Consider the following 17,082-nt stretch of genomic DNA (forward strand, 5'->3'; position numbering starts at 1 on the left):
GAAAATCTCCCACTGTGAAGGCAGATTTGTCAGTTTTCTTGAAAGTTCTGTCAATTTTTGCTTTATATATTTTGAATCTGTTATTAGGTGTATGCATAATTATAGTTTTCTTATTCTGATGAATCAAACCTGTTATCATGGAGTAACTCTTTGTTGTTACAAATGCTTTTTTTTTTTTTAAAGATTTTATTTATTTATTTGACAGAGACAGCCAGTGAGAGAGGGAACATAAGCCAGGGGGAGTGGGAGAGGAAGAAGCAGGCTCCCAGTGGAGGAGCCTGACGTGGGGCTCGATCCCAGAACGCTGGGATCACACCCTGAGCCGAAGGCAGACGCTTAACGACTGCGCCACCCAGGCGCCCCTAGAAATGCTTTTTGTTTTAGTCTGTTTTCTGTGAGATTGACATTGCTGCTCTGGCTTTATTTTGGCTGATAGTTGTTTGGTATATTTCCATCTTTTAGGGTTTTATTTAATCTTTTTTTGTCCTCATGTCTTAGATGCCTCTTTTAAATAGCATATAACTAGATTTTACTTTTAAATTGTTTGAGGATTTTTTCTTTAACTTGGAGAGTTAGTTTATTTACCTATATTGTGATTATTCATAGAATAGGAATAAATTCAAATATCTTATTTTGAGCTTTCTAAATGATCTGCTTTTTTCCTTCTTTTTCTCTTATTTTAGATTGATTGTAGTTTTCCCCCTATTCTAGTTTGGAAGTTAGTTATACATTCTGTGTATGTTCTTTTAGGTGTTATTATACCTATTTTAACATGCATATTTAAGGTAAAAAGGTACAACAATGTCACTCTTCTTACTATTTTTCTTCTGGCAGATACTGTTACTTTTTCATAGAATATGTCATTTATACTAGCATGTAATTGGTATATTATTTTTTAATGAATTAATAAACATTTACATTTTTCTCAGTTTTAATTTCTAATATGGTTTTTCTTAGAGTCTAAAGGTAACCAGTATCTTTACCTTCATCTTAAATGATGCATGGACCTTAGAATGCTTTAGCTCTGATCACAGCTCTCCCAGATTATATGCTATTGTCTGGTTTTGGGTCTGGCTTGTTCTTCTCCATACTTCTCCATATACACGTGAAGTAGGCATCATTACTATCTTCGCAGTTGATGTTTGTTTTGATTTGCCCACATATTTACCAATATCTTTGCTCACCATTTATTTTTGCATCTTAAACCTTCAGTCTGAGATCATTTTACTGTGCAGAAATATATACCTTAGAATATTCTTTCAGTGAGAATCTTTTAATAGTAAATTGTCTTTGTCTGAAAGCATCTTTACACTTCCCTTGTTCTTGAAAGTTTGTTTTGCTGTGTGTAGAACTCTAGGGTAATAGTTAAATTCTCTCAGGACATTGCCAATATTATTCCACTGGCTCCTTTCCATTGTTGTTGAGTCAGTCTAATTGTAATATGTCATTTCTTTTCTCTCTGGATACTTTTAAGAACAGCTTTATTGAAATATAATTCACATATGATACAGTCTACCCACTCAAGGTATACAATTCACTGGCTTTCAGTATGTTCGCAGATACATGCAACCATGAGAATAATCAATTTTTGGACATTTTCATCGCCTCAAAAACCCCATACCCTTTATCGTTCCCCCATCTTCCTATTCGGGGGTTCCTAAATAACTCCTAATCTGTTTTCTGTCTTTAAAGATTTGCCTATTTTTAATTTATTTTCTGTCTCAGAGATTTGCCTATTCTGGACATTTCATATAAATGAAATGATATGCATTCTTATGACTGGCTTGTTTTACCAAGCATAATGTTTTCAAGGTTCATCCATGTTATAGCACGTATCAGTGCTTCATTTTTTTCAGCCTGTTATATTCTTTCATGACTTGAAATTTACTGCTTTAACTATTTTTAAGTGTACAATTCATTGGCCTTAATTGCATCACTACTGTTTCCAAAATTGTTTCATTACCCTAAACAGAAACTCTACTCATTAAGTGGTAACTATACATTCCTCCTCCCTCCAGCCCCTGGTAACCACCAATCTACTTTCTGTCTCTGAATTTGCTTATTCTAGGTACCTCATAGAAACGGAATCATACAATTTTTGTGTCTGGCTTTTTTCACTTAACATAATGTCTTCAGGTTTCATCCAACTTATAGCATGTTTCAGATTTCCATTCCTTTTTATGACTGAATACTATTTCATTGTATGTATATACCACATTTTGTTTATCTGTTCACTCGTTGATGGACTCTTGGGTTGTTTCCACCTTTTGGCTAACGTGAATAATTCTGCAGTGAATGTTGGCATACAAGTAACTGTCCAAGTCCCTGCCTTCAGTTCTTTTGGATATATACCTAGGAGTGGAGTTGCTGTATTGTATGTTAATTCTATGTTTAGAACTTTGAGGAATCACCAAACTGTTTTCCACAGTTTGGACCACTTTCCGTTCCCACTAGCAGTGTATGAGGTTTCCAATTTCATCCCATCCTCATGAACACATGTTATTTCTCTGACTTTTTGACTACAGCCATCCTACTGGATGTAAAGTGGTTACATCTTTTCATGTGCTTATTGGCCATTTATATATCTTTTTTGGAGAAGTGTCAATTCAGGTCCTTTGCCATTTTTCTAATTGGGTTGTCTTTTTATTAATGGGTTTTAAGCGTTCTTTCTGTATTTTAGGTACATGTCCCTTATCAGATATGTGGTTTTTCTGGGACGTTTAACTAAGCTGGAACCACTCCGAATTCTTCACTTGAGGCTTTCCACGTCATACCACTAGTGTAAGGTCAAACTGCAGGCCGATATAGGACTGGTTTGTGGTTGCATATTCTTTGGAGAGGCTTTATTTTCCTTTCACCCAAACCCAAGGCCAAGATAGGCAAGTTTCCTTGCTGTCCTCTTCAGCACAGTAGGGTTTGTTTTTATTTTTCACACATACACTTAGGGTGTAGCTCTTGAAGTTCCCAGTTTTTTTTAATTTTATTTATTTATTTGAGGAGAGAGATAGTAAGAGAGAGCACAAGTGGGGGGGAAGGGGCAAGAGGAGAGGGAGAAGCGAGCCCGATGCAGGGCTTGATCCCAGGACCCTGGGATCATGCCCTGAGCTGAAGACAGTCACTTAACTGACTGAGCTACTCAGGCGCCCCTGTTCCCAGGGTGGGCCCTAAGCTTTACCATCTCCTACCCTGCTTCTGCCTCCCCTTTGTAGCTATTAAAGCTGTAAGTTCAAGATTTTTAAGCTTTGGCAGAAATCTTGGGGAGAGCGTTTGTTCAGTATTCAATGTTTCCTCTTAAACTTTGTTTTCGGGAACTGCAGTTTCTTTGCTTTCATGCCAGCTCAGAAATGTACTTAAACAGGGGCGCCTGGGTGGCGCAGTCATTAAGCATCTGCCTTCAGCTCAGGGCGTGATCCCAGTGTTCTGGGATCGAGCCCCACATCAGGCTCCTCCGCTAGGAGCCTGCTTCTTCCTCTCACACTCCCCCTGCTGTGTTCCTTCTCTCACTGGCTGTCTCTCTGTCAAATAAATAAATAAAATCTTTTTAAAAATTGTACTTAAACAGCTGGATACAAGTTTAAAAACATTGCTGAATTGGCAAGAAAGCAGGCAGGGTCATTCAGGGTATCTAATATACAATATTTCTATAAATGGTAATCAGGTCATTAGATTTGAGAAGGTCAGTAAGCTCTAAGGCCAAGGTGATTTGTTGATACAAACATTAAAATCCTCTGGCATATTATTGGGATTAGGGTTAGCGTGGAAGACTGGATCAGATGCCTAAGTCCTCTGTGAACTTTTGGAAGTTACTAAGAGGTTAGTAGTGAATAGATAGGGTATAGGTGAGTTGGAGGAAGTGAGGTTGGCTGGACTAAGTGTCAAGGAAGTCTCTTTGTATACAAGAATGAAAGAGTAGTACCTTGAAGTAGTAAGAGAAAGTAGGAATGCTCATCCCTCCTGCTTAGCCTGTGGTACACAGGAGTGGATGAATGATGAGTAGTATGTGATTGACTCTCCCTTAATTTTGACATCTCTTAGCCTCATGTGGTTTTTTTTTGTTGTTAAAGATTTTATTTATTCATTTGAGAGAGAGAGCACAAGCAGGGAGAGAGGCAGAGGAAGAGGGAGAAACAGACTCCCCACTGAGCTGGGAGCCTGACAATGTGGAACTCAATCCCAGGACCCGGAGATCATGACCTGAGACAAAGGCAAACGCTTAACTGACTGAGCCATCCAGGTGCCCCCATATTGTTTTTATTCATAAACTAACCAAATTGCAAAACAAATGAATTCCATGTTTAAGCACACTTTGGAAGGAGTGAGAAATACTAAAACATGCTTTCCCCTTTCTTGTAACAGCTTAATAGACTGAGACTGAGTTCTTCTAGGCAGGGGCTGAGACTTTTATATTTTATAACCCAAGTATTTAGTGACGCTATTCATAGCACTTAGAATGTAAACTTCATAAGAGCAGGCCTTTTTGTCTGTTTTAGTCACTGCACAATAAATATTTGTTTTATGAATGAGTGAATGAATTAAAGATACTCATAAATGTTGGATCAATTGCAGTATACTTGAATAGTTTTCATGATGTTGATGAGTTTCTTGCTCAGCTTGGCAAGAGGGCAGGGGACCTACTTTTTTTTTTTCTTTTCCCTTTTTCGGTCTCTTAAAAATGTTTATTGAAGTATGATATATGTAAAGAAAATAGCCTGTATCATAAGTGATCAGCTCAGCTAATTCTCATAAATTGAATACATTTGTGTAAATACCACCCAGATCAAGAAGTAGGGAACCTAGCTTTTAAAAGCATTACTTTTGAAAGTCATTTTCATATAATTTGGTGGGAGCCTGACTCTTTAGTGACTTCGAGGCAGGGGTTACTAATTGTCAGAGAGGCAATTTTAAAGTCTTAGATGTATATCATGTGATTAAAAGAGAACATCAGACTTACTATAATGCTGGAGCCTAGAGCAAGTGATTATGTGACACTCATTTCATACCCAGCATGACAAATTGTGTTGCTAATGGTTTATAGCCTAGTGATGTGAGGTTGTGAGTTTTTTACTGAAAGTTAACTGTATTTTGTGTAGGATATATGAGACTTGGTCATAGTATATGTTCTTCTCTTTTAAAAAATCTGGTATCTAAATTCATGCATCTTACACGTTTGTCTAGAATCTGAACCCATTTCTTCTTTTTTAAAAGATTTTATTTATTTATTTGAGACAGAGAGAGAGAAAGCACAAGTGGAGGCGGCGGGGAGAGGGAGAGAGGGAGAAGCAGACTCCCCACTGAGCAGGGAGCCCTACACGGGGCTCCACACGGGGCTTGATCCCCGGACCCTGAGATCACAACCTGAGCTGAACACAGATGCTTAACCGACTGAGCCATCCAGGCACCCCTGAACTCATTTCTAAGTAGAGGGTAGGCAATATAGAATGCTGTACTTCAGACTTTGAAGTTTAGATTCATGATAGAAATTTGTTTAAAGTCTTTGCTTTCATTGTCTTCTCTAGTTCCATTACATAATTTACTTTTTTGATTTCCTAATATCTAAAGCAAGTGTTGGCAAATTTTTTCTTAAAGTGCCAGGTTGTAAATAGTCAGGTGTAAGGGCCATACTGTCTCTCTCACAACTACTCACTCCACTGGTGTAGTGTGAAAGCAACTATAGACGATACATAAACAACTGTGGCAGTGTTCCAATAAAACTTTATTTATAATAACCAGTAGTGGGCTGGATTTGACCCACAAGTTGTTATTTACTCATCCCTGCGATAGATTATTTCCTTGTCTGATGAGTGGATGTTCTTAATTTAATGATCTCCAATTTATGAAGGCTTTTTTTTAGGTTTTATTTTGTGGCTATCATTTTATTTTCTTTTCCAAAAGAGAGAAACTGCCACCCTCTGGTCATAAAGATTTTCTCTTATGTTTTCTTCTAGAACAGGTAGTGGTAAACTTTTCTTGTAAAGGGCCAGATAGTAAATATTTTAAGCTTTGTGGGCCATAGAGTCTCTGTCACAACTACTCAGCTCTCTTGTTGTAGTGAGAAAGCAGCTATAGATAATTCATAAATGAATGTGTGTGGTTATGTTCCAGTAAAACTTGATTTACTAAAACGTGTGAACTATAGTTTGCTGACCCCTGGTCTATAATAAAACCTCAACAAGTGGACCCTCAAAATGAAATGGTACAAAGGAACCAATCATTCAGTAACTTAAGTAACAAATTTATTGAGTGTATGTTACTTGCCAAACAGAGCTAAATGGTTAATTAAATTATGGTATATCCACTCCTTGGAATATTAACATCATTGAAAATGATCATTTGAAGACCAAACAACTTGGGAAGATGCTTTTTTAAAAGATTTTATTTATTTATCTGACAGAGAGAGAGAACAAGCAGGGAGGAGGAGCAGAGGGAGAGGGAGAAGCAGACTCCCTGCTAAGCAGGGAGCCTGACGTGGGGCTCAGTCCCAGGGTCCTGGGATCATGTCATGAGCCGAAGGCAGACACTTAACCGACTGAGCCACCCAGGCACCCCAGGAAAATGCTTTTAAGTGGGGAATCAAGATAAAAGTTTTAAGTTTATATCTTAATAAATATGGACTACTGGAAGGCAGACATGAATTTTTGTTAGGTAGGAGGATCTTTTTCTGTTTTTCAAATTGTCTGCCGTGTTTCTATATTCCAACAGTTACTTAAAAATGGTGTTATGAGATACCAATGAACACTATTGACTTTTACCACTACGTTGTAGTATGAAAAAGAGAAGCTTTTAGAACTGTTGTTCAACAAAATCCTGAAGCCTTTTTACTTAATCAGTAGAAGATTGACATTTGAAGAAAATGTGTTGCCACTCTGTTCAAGATATATTGTCATTTCTCTTTTTAAATTTTTTATATTTTAACAGTGCCCTTATGTCTGCCATTTGTTATATTTACTTACCAAAAAAGAGAATGGTGAGTATTTTCATTCCAGTTGTATTACATTTACTCTGTGGAATTAGCATTTGTATTGGCTTTTATAAAGTTAACTAGTAGCATCAGGTCTATGCCAAGATTTTGTGGGAATTGTTTTTTAGTACTTTTATCTTAGAACATCTGCTTACTGGTTTAACTGAATCAGGGTGTTTATATTTTTGATGTGTTTTAAGAAGATGCTATATGAGCCACATGGTTGGTTTTTATTCTGAACCCCATGCCTTGTACTTTTCTTTACCTTTGCTAGTCAAACCATTTCGTGTGAGAAAACTGCTTGATCTTCAGACCAAAATGGTAAGTACCAAAAAGCCCTAAAATTGGCCCATGTACTCTGTGTTACTGGGCTTTGAGGATAGAAAATTGAATGAGTCATGATCTTCAAGGAACTTACTGTCTGGGGAGCTTAGTCAAAAGAACATAAAATCAGAATAGGACTGGATTCAAGGAGGGGTGGTGATGATTGAGAGAAATTTTAAGGGATTAATATGATTTAACTAGGCCAAGAAGGAAGACAAGGGCAGAGGGAACAGCATAAGCGAAGACACGTAGATGGTAAACAGCAAAACTCGTTAAGGAACTGGGTTGCTATGGCTGGAAAACAAGTGTCGGGGAGTAGTCAAAAACCCCTCTATTAAAGTAAAAGGGCTGGTTTGTTTGGTTGTGTTTTTGTGGATGTGATCTAGGAAAGCATTCCTTTCTGGACACATAAACTTCAGTATATTCCCTGACCGTTATCTCTTGTCCTTAGAGCTGTCTTGCGTGGTTATTTCCACTACCCTTGTCACATGACAGAAGTCTGTGATGCTTTGGGTATGAAACAGTAGGGAGTTGTAGTGTCTATCCTAACTGCTGGAGCCTGCATAACCTACCTGAAGGCATTCAAATTTAATGAAAAACACAAACACGTGTGCACATTCATGTTTCTCCAGTGCACATAACATGCTTTTCTGTTAGTATAATTCAATGATTGTTCTTTTTTCATAGCTCCCTGTTTTGGTTCTATCAGTGCAATATCTTCTCTTAGCTCTCTGAAGATATCAGTGATAATGTTTCTGTCCAAATTGAACTTTATTTCACAGTAATATGCATGGTGAAAAAGTTGTACATTTTTCCATGTGAACAGGAAAGCATTTCAAAGGAATATGAAAATTCTTAGCATAAATAAGATCTTACCGATTTGTATTAACTGAAACAACAGCAAATGTTCAAGTTTAGAAAATGATTTAGTACGTGATTGTGTAAAAATTTTAAACCCAGACATTAAATGTTCTGGCTTCATTAATAACATTTTTTATAGTACATTATTAAATTATTCCATTCTCGTTGCCCGTTTGTAAAGATGCATTTATTTTTTTAAAGAATTTTTATTCATTTGAGAGAGAGAGAAAGCCAGAGCGTGAGCAGGGGGGAGGGTCCGAGGGAGCAGGAGAAGCAGTCTCCCTGCTGATCAGGGAGCCCAATGCAGGGTTCCACCCAGGACGCTGAGATCATGACCTGAGCCAAAGGCAGACTCTTAACCAACTGAGCCACCCAGGTGCCCCTATAAAGATGCATTTATAATTGTTTTGATTAGCTGAATTTTGGTGAATTTGGTCAAGTCCAACAAGTATCAAACCAGGAAGGCATAGTGTGCTCACATGTAACCCAACCTGTGTAGTGGTTACAGGAATAATCTGCATGTTGGAGCAAATAAATTGAATATGTGAATTTCTGACACCTGCAAAGGCATGTATCCCCTCTGTACCCATTGATACCCTGTAATTCCCAATCCATGAAGGAAACAAAATACAGAAATTGTCTTCTGGTGGCAAGCATGAATGGTGGGAAGTGGAGCAGGCGTCTCATTATCATACATACACCAGGCCCTGTTGAGACCAATCTTTGGAACAGGGGTGGGGAGTTAGGTTTCATCCTGAGGGTTAGTAAGGATGGTTTCGAGGATTCTCCCCTCTGTTAGGCATGAGCCCTTGTAACTTCGGCTATGATTTTTTTTTCCCCCAGTTTCCAGCTTTGTCTCTGTTTCCTCAGAGTTCCTTTCTTTAGTTAGTTTGGTTTTTCACAGTAGAGGCCTTTCTCAAATGCGTGGCAAACCTTATTTGTCCATATTTAATACCAAAAAACTAAAATGGTGATTGGAAGCTTTTGCATGTGAGCAGGACTTGTTCATTGTTGGATCTTGGTGTTTCATTGGGGAGCCCCACAGATGGCTGTGTCATTTTTCCCAGAGAGGAATTCTCGTTTCCTGCCTAGGGGTTATATTAGGCTTCTCTAGAGAAACAGAACCAGTAGGATGTGTGTATGGATATGTAGAAGGATATTTATTATAAGGAATTGGCTTACATGATTATGAAGCTAGCAAGTCCATAATCTGCAGGGGGCCAGCAGTTTGGAGACCCTGGAGAGCTGATGTTTTAGTTTGAGTCCAAAGGCAGTCTGCTATAGAACCACAAAGAGCCGGTGTTACAGATAGTCTTGTAGGTAGGCTGCTGGAGAATTCTTTCCTGCTTGGGGGAGGCTGGTCTTTTTGTTCTATAAGGGCCTTCAACTGATTGAATGAGGGCCACCCACATTATGGAGGGCAATCTACTCGAAGTCTGCCAATTTAAATGTTAATCTCATCTAAAACACTCTCACAGAAGTACCCAAAATAATATTTGACTGAATATCTGGGCACTCTGGGGCCCAGCCAAGTTGAGACATAAAATTAACCATCACAGGTTATAAACTTGGCTACTAGCACTTTGAGATATAAGCAGTGGAAGGGGGTGAGGAAGGGTCCTGGTTACCCTCCCTCAGCTGTGCCTGTTGTCTAAACTCAGTTTCATCTTCAGAGAGTAAAACCTTGATGTTAGTGTGGTGAAGTAATTTGGGGCTCTAACTGCTTCTTAGGTTTTCAAGCAATCCCTGTTTTCTGCCCCTCTTGCACTTGTGCTACGCCCACTTTTCAGAGGTATCTGGTCCCTCAAATTCCTGAGCCTTTTTGAGAGTTCTCAAACAAGAATCTACGGCTTTTTCTGTTGCTACCTTAGGTTTTGTTTTCTCTGTTTTGCTAAGTTGGTTACTCTTTGTCCATTTTCATTCTAGGTTCCAAAATCATGTTGAGATCTCTCATTTGCTCTTGTGTCCTCTCGTTCTCTTTGAACTTGTGCTTTATGCCTTTTTCATTCGTTTAGTTTTCAGTGGAGCTTTGGAAGGACCCAGGGTTAAATCCGTATGTTCAATATACCATGTTTAACTGGAATTCTTTTTTTTTTTTTTAAAGATTTTATTTATTTATTCAACAGAGATAGAAACAGACCGCGAGAGAGGGAACACAAGCAGGGGGAGAGGGAGAGGAAGAAGCAGGCTCACAGCGGAGGAGCCTGATGTGGGGCTCGATCCCACAACGCCAGGATCACGCCCTGAGCCGAAGGCAGACGCTTAACCGCTGTGCCACCCAGGCGCCCTGGAATTCTTTTTAAAAAAGAAGAGAGTGTTAACTTTTTAACAACTAAGATATGTTTAGTTAACTAGACAATAAGTTCTAAAGGTCTTTCTTCTACTAAATATTTGCTCTATCAAAAAACATTCCAACTCAAAGCAAACACTGATACTAATTGGCAGTGAGTACAGACATTAACTGATTATTATGTTTTTTTATAACAAATTTAACTTCAAGAAGTCGTTATAAAAATAAGAATACTGTATTTCCAAGCCCCATTTTCTGCCTTCCTTATTTTGTACATTATTTGATTCAACAAAATTGTAATATAATAAAACAGTTTGGTTATTTCCTTGGAATTCATTTTAGTTGTATGCTTTCTCTGGATAGCCAGCTATATCTAACACAGGTATCCAGCAGTAATAACTTTTGTCATTATAAAATTAATGTTTTTATTAAGACTTGATTTAGTTCTATTAAGCTTCTTGACTACTGCATACCAGTTGTTGGATTTCCTAGTTAATTTTCCAGGAATTATAATAAGGTTTTAATATTTCCTTTGCCATGTTTTCTTGGGCTCCCTTTTTGTCTTCCCACCTTTCTGTCTAAATCAAGAATGAATCAACTTTCGGGGCACCTAGGTGGCTCAGTCGTTAAGCGTCTGCCTTCGGCCCAGGGCGTGATCCCAGGGTCCTGGGATCGAGCCCCGCATTGGTCTCCCTGCTCCGCTGGGAAGCCTGCTTCTTGCTGTCCCACTCCCCCTGCTTGTGTTCCCTCTCTCGCTGGCTGTCTCTCTCTCTGTCAAATAAGTAAATAAAAATCTTAAAAAAAAAAAAAAAGAATGAATCAACTTTGAGTCCGAGTATGCTACCAGTGAAAGTAAGCCATGCTAGCAGATATGACTAGTAAACCTAAGGCATGGACAAAGAAGAAGAGAGAAGATATAAGGAAGAAGTAAAGTAGGAGAAAAGGTCATAAAAGAGAAGTCCACAGTCTGGCAAGAACAGTTTTATGACCGTTGATTTAAATGCCTAGTTATTTATTCTTTGATTTTCTATATCATCTTTCTATAGCCATATCACATAGTAAAATTGCGGTCTGAATATACACTTAATCTTTTTACTTTATCGTTACTTTTTTTCCTTATGCCATAGGATTGAAAACTGAAAACTCTTATTTCATTTCAGGGAATGCAGCCTCATCTCCAGGCTTTGTTGTCGCTGTATAAGTTCTTTGCTCCTACTTTGATTTCTGTATCTTTGCCTGCAAGGAAGAAGGTAAGGGATTATGGAGTGGTAAGTCATATTGAAATTGAAATATGTTATTTTTGATTGAATTAATTTGCAGATCTGAACTGAAATGTTTACAGCATACTGTTTTAAGATCTAGTGTTGCGGCACTGTTTCTGGGAAGTTTTTTTAGGGGTTGGCACTTTGTTTTGATTCTATTTGATGTATTTAATAGATTCTTGATCAGGAAAAAAACCTAAATGGATTTGCATGGCTGCAAAATGTTTCATAATTAGTACTTTCAATTAATGAAGAGTTTGGGGCTTTATATTGCTTTGTGTTATGGGTACCTACTCATGTACTTTAATCCAATTTTTTTATAGATCTATTTTAAGAATTCAGAGAATCTGTGGAAGACAGCTCTATTTGCTGTGAGGCAAAGGAATCACGGACCCCCTCCTGAACCTCTAAAATTGATGTTAGATCCAGCTCAGGTCCGTCCTGTAAAAAGAGTAAGTATCTAAAGCCCCAAATGATTTGTGCAGCTTTCTTTTCTTAAATCCAAACAATAACCATTCAGATGTTTGAAGAGATTGTAGGTATTTAAATACATTTTAATTGCCCAGGATTCTATGTAAACCACATTCAGACTTCATTAATTGAACCACCTCAACGATTGCTTTTACATTTAGTTTGTAGTCTGTTTAGTCCATTGATAGATTGTTTTATTGTCTTTCTTCTTTAGAAATGGAATTCTTACTCAGTTATACCAGCGCTAAATTCTAGTAGCTGCAGTAAAGAATGTGGGAAAAAAGGGATGACTCTTTCTGATTATCTCAGTAGCAATAGATCATTTCCACTAGAACAGCTTAAAAGCTTCCCTCAACTCTTACAGAACATCCACTGCTTAGAGGTATGTGACTGGACCATGTGCTTATCTGCATTTTCCATTTGATCTTCATACCCTTTATTTTTGTTATATATTTGCTTTCTGATGAGTTCCTTGTCACTATAATCTACTTTTCATATACTTACAGTTGACTGATTGTTCTCTCTTTGCAGCTGCCTTCTCAGATGGGTGCAGTGTTGAACAACTCTCTGTTACTTCACTATATTAACTGTGTCAAAGATGAGTCTATCTTACTGAGGCTCTATCACTGGTTGAGTCAAACATTACAAGAAGGTAAAAATTGTTACTTAAAAGCATTAGGTGAATGAGGAAGGAACAAGATAGTTCATATCTTTTATGTGGGTGACAAATTCTAAATAGGAGGAGCCTTCATATGCTGTAATTATTTCTCTGATAATCATATTCAGAGCTGGTATGCTTCCCTTGTAATTTTAGGAGACAGTAAGAAAGGAGGTGTGTTGTTATGGAAACATTGCTGGATGGTCACCTAAACTCACTGGGTGGCTCCATTTTGATGACAATCACAATCCAAAGCCTCTTCATCTCTGTATGTCCAGAAACTTGCTGTTCAGGCTCCAGAATCATCAGATTAATGCTAACCACACTCAGAGAAGTCTAATATATGTCAGAATATCAACTTACTGTTTCATAATAGAAGCAATTCTTTTTGGTGACCAAAATGTTCATGTCTGCCAACAGTAGTATTTCCTCTTTGCTATCAGTATAGATGGGAGCCAAATTAGTCATTAGAAGATTTCTTAATTACAGAATTGAAGGAAAGAGCAGTAAGGGAGTTTTTCATCCAGGCCGTAGTAAATAAAGCCTGATCGTTTCATTCCTCCAAAGGGGTCAGTTTCTCTAGAGATCATATTTCTGTTGACCAGATTGTTTCTTTCCTGGGTAAGCAACTCCTGACTCTTCAAGTATTTAAAGTTGGTTTTAGTCAGTTCCAAGCTAACTCTCCTTTTCCTGCTCAGCTTTTCTTAAGATAGGGTATGCTATAATTAGATTAGCACATACTAAAGTTCTACCACTCTGAGATTATCCCCAGCTCATCCTAGTTGAAGTTTGGGGTATTCTCAGACTTGTAATTCATACATGTATAGTTTCTTGGGCTACATGTGACTTAAGCAAATCATATTTATTATATGTCAATTTTTACTAGTTTATTTTTTCACTATAAGCTTTCCCTATACCATTAAGTTCTTGAGGAACATGTTACAATCACTTCCACATACCTGTTACAGTCTGCAGTGCAAGTTGGTTAGGGTGTATAAGACTGATTACTTGTTTATATTTGTCGTGTCACTTTAGAGTAGTGGTAATTGTGTTTTGTATAGTTTTCATTGTCCTGCACCCAGATACTTACATTTAATATTTCTGCTCCAGAATGTATTTGGTACAAGATGAATAATTATGAACATGGAAAAGAATTTACCAACTTCCTGGACACTATCATCAGGGCAGAGTGCTTCTTACAAGTAAGATTCCACCTTCTTCATATACACTCCACCACTTCTTAGTAAAATGTATTTAGATACCCATTGAATACCTTTTCTTTAGGGCTCAACATCATTTGTAAACAGGATTTGTTCAATTCAAAACTTGTTATAAGTAGAGTTGCATTGAATTGACGTTTATCTATGTACTGTTGGATTTGAGGAAAGAATTTGTTAAATTATGCAAATTAGAGAGAAAGGCCTATGATTTAAGAGAACAAATTGAAGATGTAATTGAATGCATTCAACTAATTGAATTAGCTGGTAACATAGGTCTCATAGGGTTATTAATTGTGTTCTCATAATCAACAAATATTTTTAATGTTCTAGCCAATTAATTATTTGGCATTTGTAAGTAACCCTAGTCTTACTTTAAGCTGCAACTCGGTTATCAGCACCATCAAGAAGCCTATACTCATTGCCCTAGTCTGGTTTAGATGTTTGTTTTATGTGCTTCCTTAGTTCACTGTGTTTATCATGGCACTTTTAGCATCTGTTTTTCCACATATTATGAGCTCCTAGCCGGTGGGAACCATGTCTAACTTTTCTTCACGTACAAGTGTTCAGCTTGATACCTGGTACAAAAGAGATGCATAATAAATGTGTTGATTAATCTTAAGGATTTGATGTGAAATCATTGAATTGGAAGTTGGATGTGGATGATGGCAGTGAGGATAAAGGGATCCATTTAGGTTGACTTGTAGGTTTCCTGCTTGGGAAGAAGATGATGGCATTCAGTAAGAAAGGGGATGTAGAAGGAATAGGCTTGGAAGGAAAGAAATTTTTTTGAAGATTTTATTTATTTATTTGGGGGAGGGGGACAGGGGACAATCAGACTCTCTGCTGAGTGGGGAGCCCGATACGGGGCTCGATCTTAGGACCCTGGGATCATGACGTGAGCCAAGGTCAGATGCTTAACCAACTGAGCCACCCAGGTGCCCCAGAAATTTGACTTAAAAGATGCCCGTAGGATATCTAAAAGGTCATATGCAGTAGGTAGTTAGATAATGAGTCTAGGGGTGAGGAATGAGATTTGGGCTAGAGAAATAGCTTTAGGACTCCTCATGATATAGGTGGTGGTTTTAGCTATGTTATAGATGAGATTTTCCAGAGAATTCATGTCATGAGAAGAAAGTCTAGGATGGAGTCCTGGTGCATGCCATTATTTAAGGCTTAGGGCAACACAGGAAAAAAAAAAAGGAAAGCCCTGGATCTTTGGTGGAAGCATAAGCAGTCTGCACACTCAAGTGTTCCTTCAGATGGAGCTGCCCAGAGTTTGGATTTGGTCTATGACCTCTAAAGAAATTATAGCCCTATTATAACATTGTATACATTCTAAAAATATATATTTATTTATTTATGTATTATGTATGTATGTAAGAGACAGTAAGTGAGCAGGGGGAAGAGCAGAGGGAGAGGGACAAGCAGACTCCACACTGAGTGCAGAGCCTGACACGGGGTTCAGTCCCACGACGCTGAGATCATAACCTGAGCTGAAATCAAGAGTTGGATGCTTAACCAACTGAGCAACCCAGGCGCCCCAACATTGTATACATTTTATTGACTGCGCAAGTGATTGCATATACTCTAGAATAGTACAATTAAATTTATCTTTAAAAATATTACATAACTTGACTTTTTACCATCTTTCCAATTGATATTTTATGGTATTTGAGAAGTATGTTGGTGAAGATGGTAATGTATCCAAACATCATCTGGTCCTTTTTATGAAGAACTCTGGCACCTAACCCTAGGCTTTTGTTATATTGATGACAAAAATTTAGTCTAAGAGTAAAACAACTATAGCACAGAATAAACTGGTTGTTTAGAGAGTAGTTATGGACTGGAGGAGTTTCATATGAGTTTTTACTATTGACTTCTGTTATAGGAGGGGTTTTATTCCTGTGAAACATTCCTGTACAAGAGCCTTCCTCTCTGGGATGGCTTCTGTTGTCGATCACAGTTCCTTCAACTTGTGAGCTGGATTCCTTTTAGTAACTTCTCTGGTAATGTATCATGAAAATTTGGGGTCCTTTAATTCGGTGTGATATTAATTAAAAGAATCTTAAATAATCCTTTTTTTTTAATTCCTAGAGATGAAACCACTTGTTTTTGACCATCTAGGACAGCTGTTCTTTACATCAACCATTTATTTCAAGGTAAAAAAAAAAACCGTCTTGCTTAGATTGAATAGGAAGTATTGTTTTATGGCCAGTGGTACATGATTCCACACCCATACTGAAGTGGCAGTTTTCCAACAGGATTCCCTTGGACCTGGACTTGAGGTGCTGTATTACTCAGATCAAAGTTATTAATACATAGGATTTTCTGTTTTAAAGGTTTTGTTGCATATAATTTTCCTGATCTGTTTCCATTTGTAGCAGATGATAAAGTGAATGAACAGGTGGCAAATTAGTGTTAATAAAAACAAAGTGGGAAATGCTTAACCACACTTAGTCTGATTGTTGTGGTTGATATTTTTATAGATAGACTTATTTTACAAATATTTATTGAGAACCTACCACGTACTAGATGCCCTTCTTGACACTGAGAATACAATAATGGCCAAAGCAAACAAAACATCTGGTGTCATTCATATGGTATATTTATAACATACTCATTTTCTGCTAATAAAATCGTTCTAAACTTATATGATAAAATTAAAATGTGTTATTATTTTGGGGTATTCCCCAAAAAGGCCACTGTGGCTTCCAAGAATTTTACCCAAGTGAGTTTGAGAACTGCTTTTGTATAGAATGGTTATTCCTAGGGGGAGAGGTTAAGATGGCGGAGGAGTAGGGGACACCTTTTTCAGCCGGTCCCCTGAGTTGAGCTGGATAGGTACCAGACCAGCAGGAATATCCACGGAATCAGCCTGAGACGCAGGAAGATACATCTGGATCTCTACAAATGAACATCTCCAGCGCTGAGTATCGAGGTACGAAGCGGGGAGCCGTGAAACCGCGCACAGATATCGGAAGCTAAACAGAAGGGGGAGGGAGCCGCCGTGTCAGGGCGCCGGGAAGCGGTAGCCACCT

The 17,082-nt window shown here is 38.0% G+C and overlaps 2 protein-coding genes across 11 annotated transcripts in view; one reads left to right on the plus strand and one right to left on the minus strand.

Moving 5' to 3' along the window:
• The window catches only part of DLG1 (discs large MAGUK scaffold protein 1), a 1,062,265-nt gene that overhangs the window by 463,731 nt on the left and 581,452 nt on the right, over nt 1–17,082 (minus strand). The window lies entirely within an intron of this gene.
• The window catches only part of CENPI (centromere protein I), a 60,178-nt gene that overhangs the window by 12,249 nt on the left and 30,847 nt on the right, over nt 1–17,082 (plus strand). For all 4 annotated transcript variants that reach the window (XM_002928562.4, XM_034660454.1, XM_019809280.2 and 1 more), the window contains 9 exons: nt 6,916–6,964; nt 7,233–7,279; nt 11,594–11,683; nt 12,019–12,147; nt 12,381–12,548; nt 12,698–12,818; nt 13,935–14,026; nt 15,933–16,050; nt 16,139–16,203. In XM_002928562.4, coding sequence (XP_002928608.1) covers nt 6,916–6,964; nt 7,233–7,279; nt 11,594–11,683; nt 12,019–12,147; nt 12,381–12,548; nt 12,698–12,818; nt 13,935–14,026; nt 15,933–16,050; nt 16,139–16,203 — 879 coding nt within the window. The remainder of the gene's footprint in view (nt 1–6,915; nt 6,965–7,232; nt 7,280–11,593; nt 11,684–12,018; nt 12,148–12,380; nt 12,549–12,697; nt 12,819–13,934; nt 14,027–15,932; nt 16,051–16,138; nt 16,204–17,082) is intronic.

This window comes from Ailuropoda melanoleuca, chromosome 1 (genome assembly GCF_002007445.2).
Source record: "Ailuropoda melanoleuca isolate Jingjing chromosome 1, ASM200744v2, whole genome shotgun sequence".
Lineage (NCBI taxonomy): Eukaryota > Metazoa > Chordata > Mammalia > Carnivora > Ursidae > Ailuropoda > Ailuropoda melanoleuca.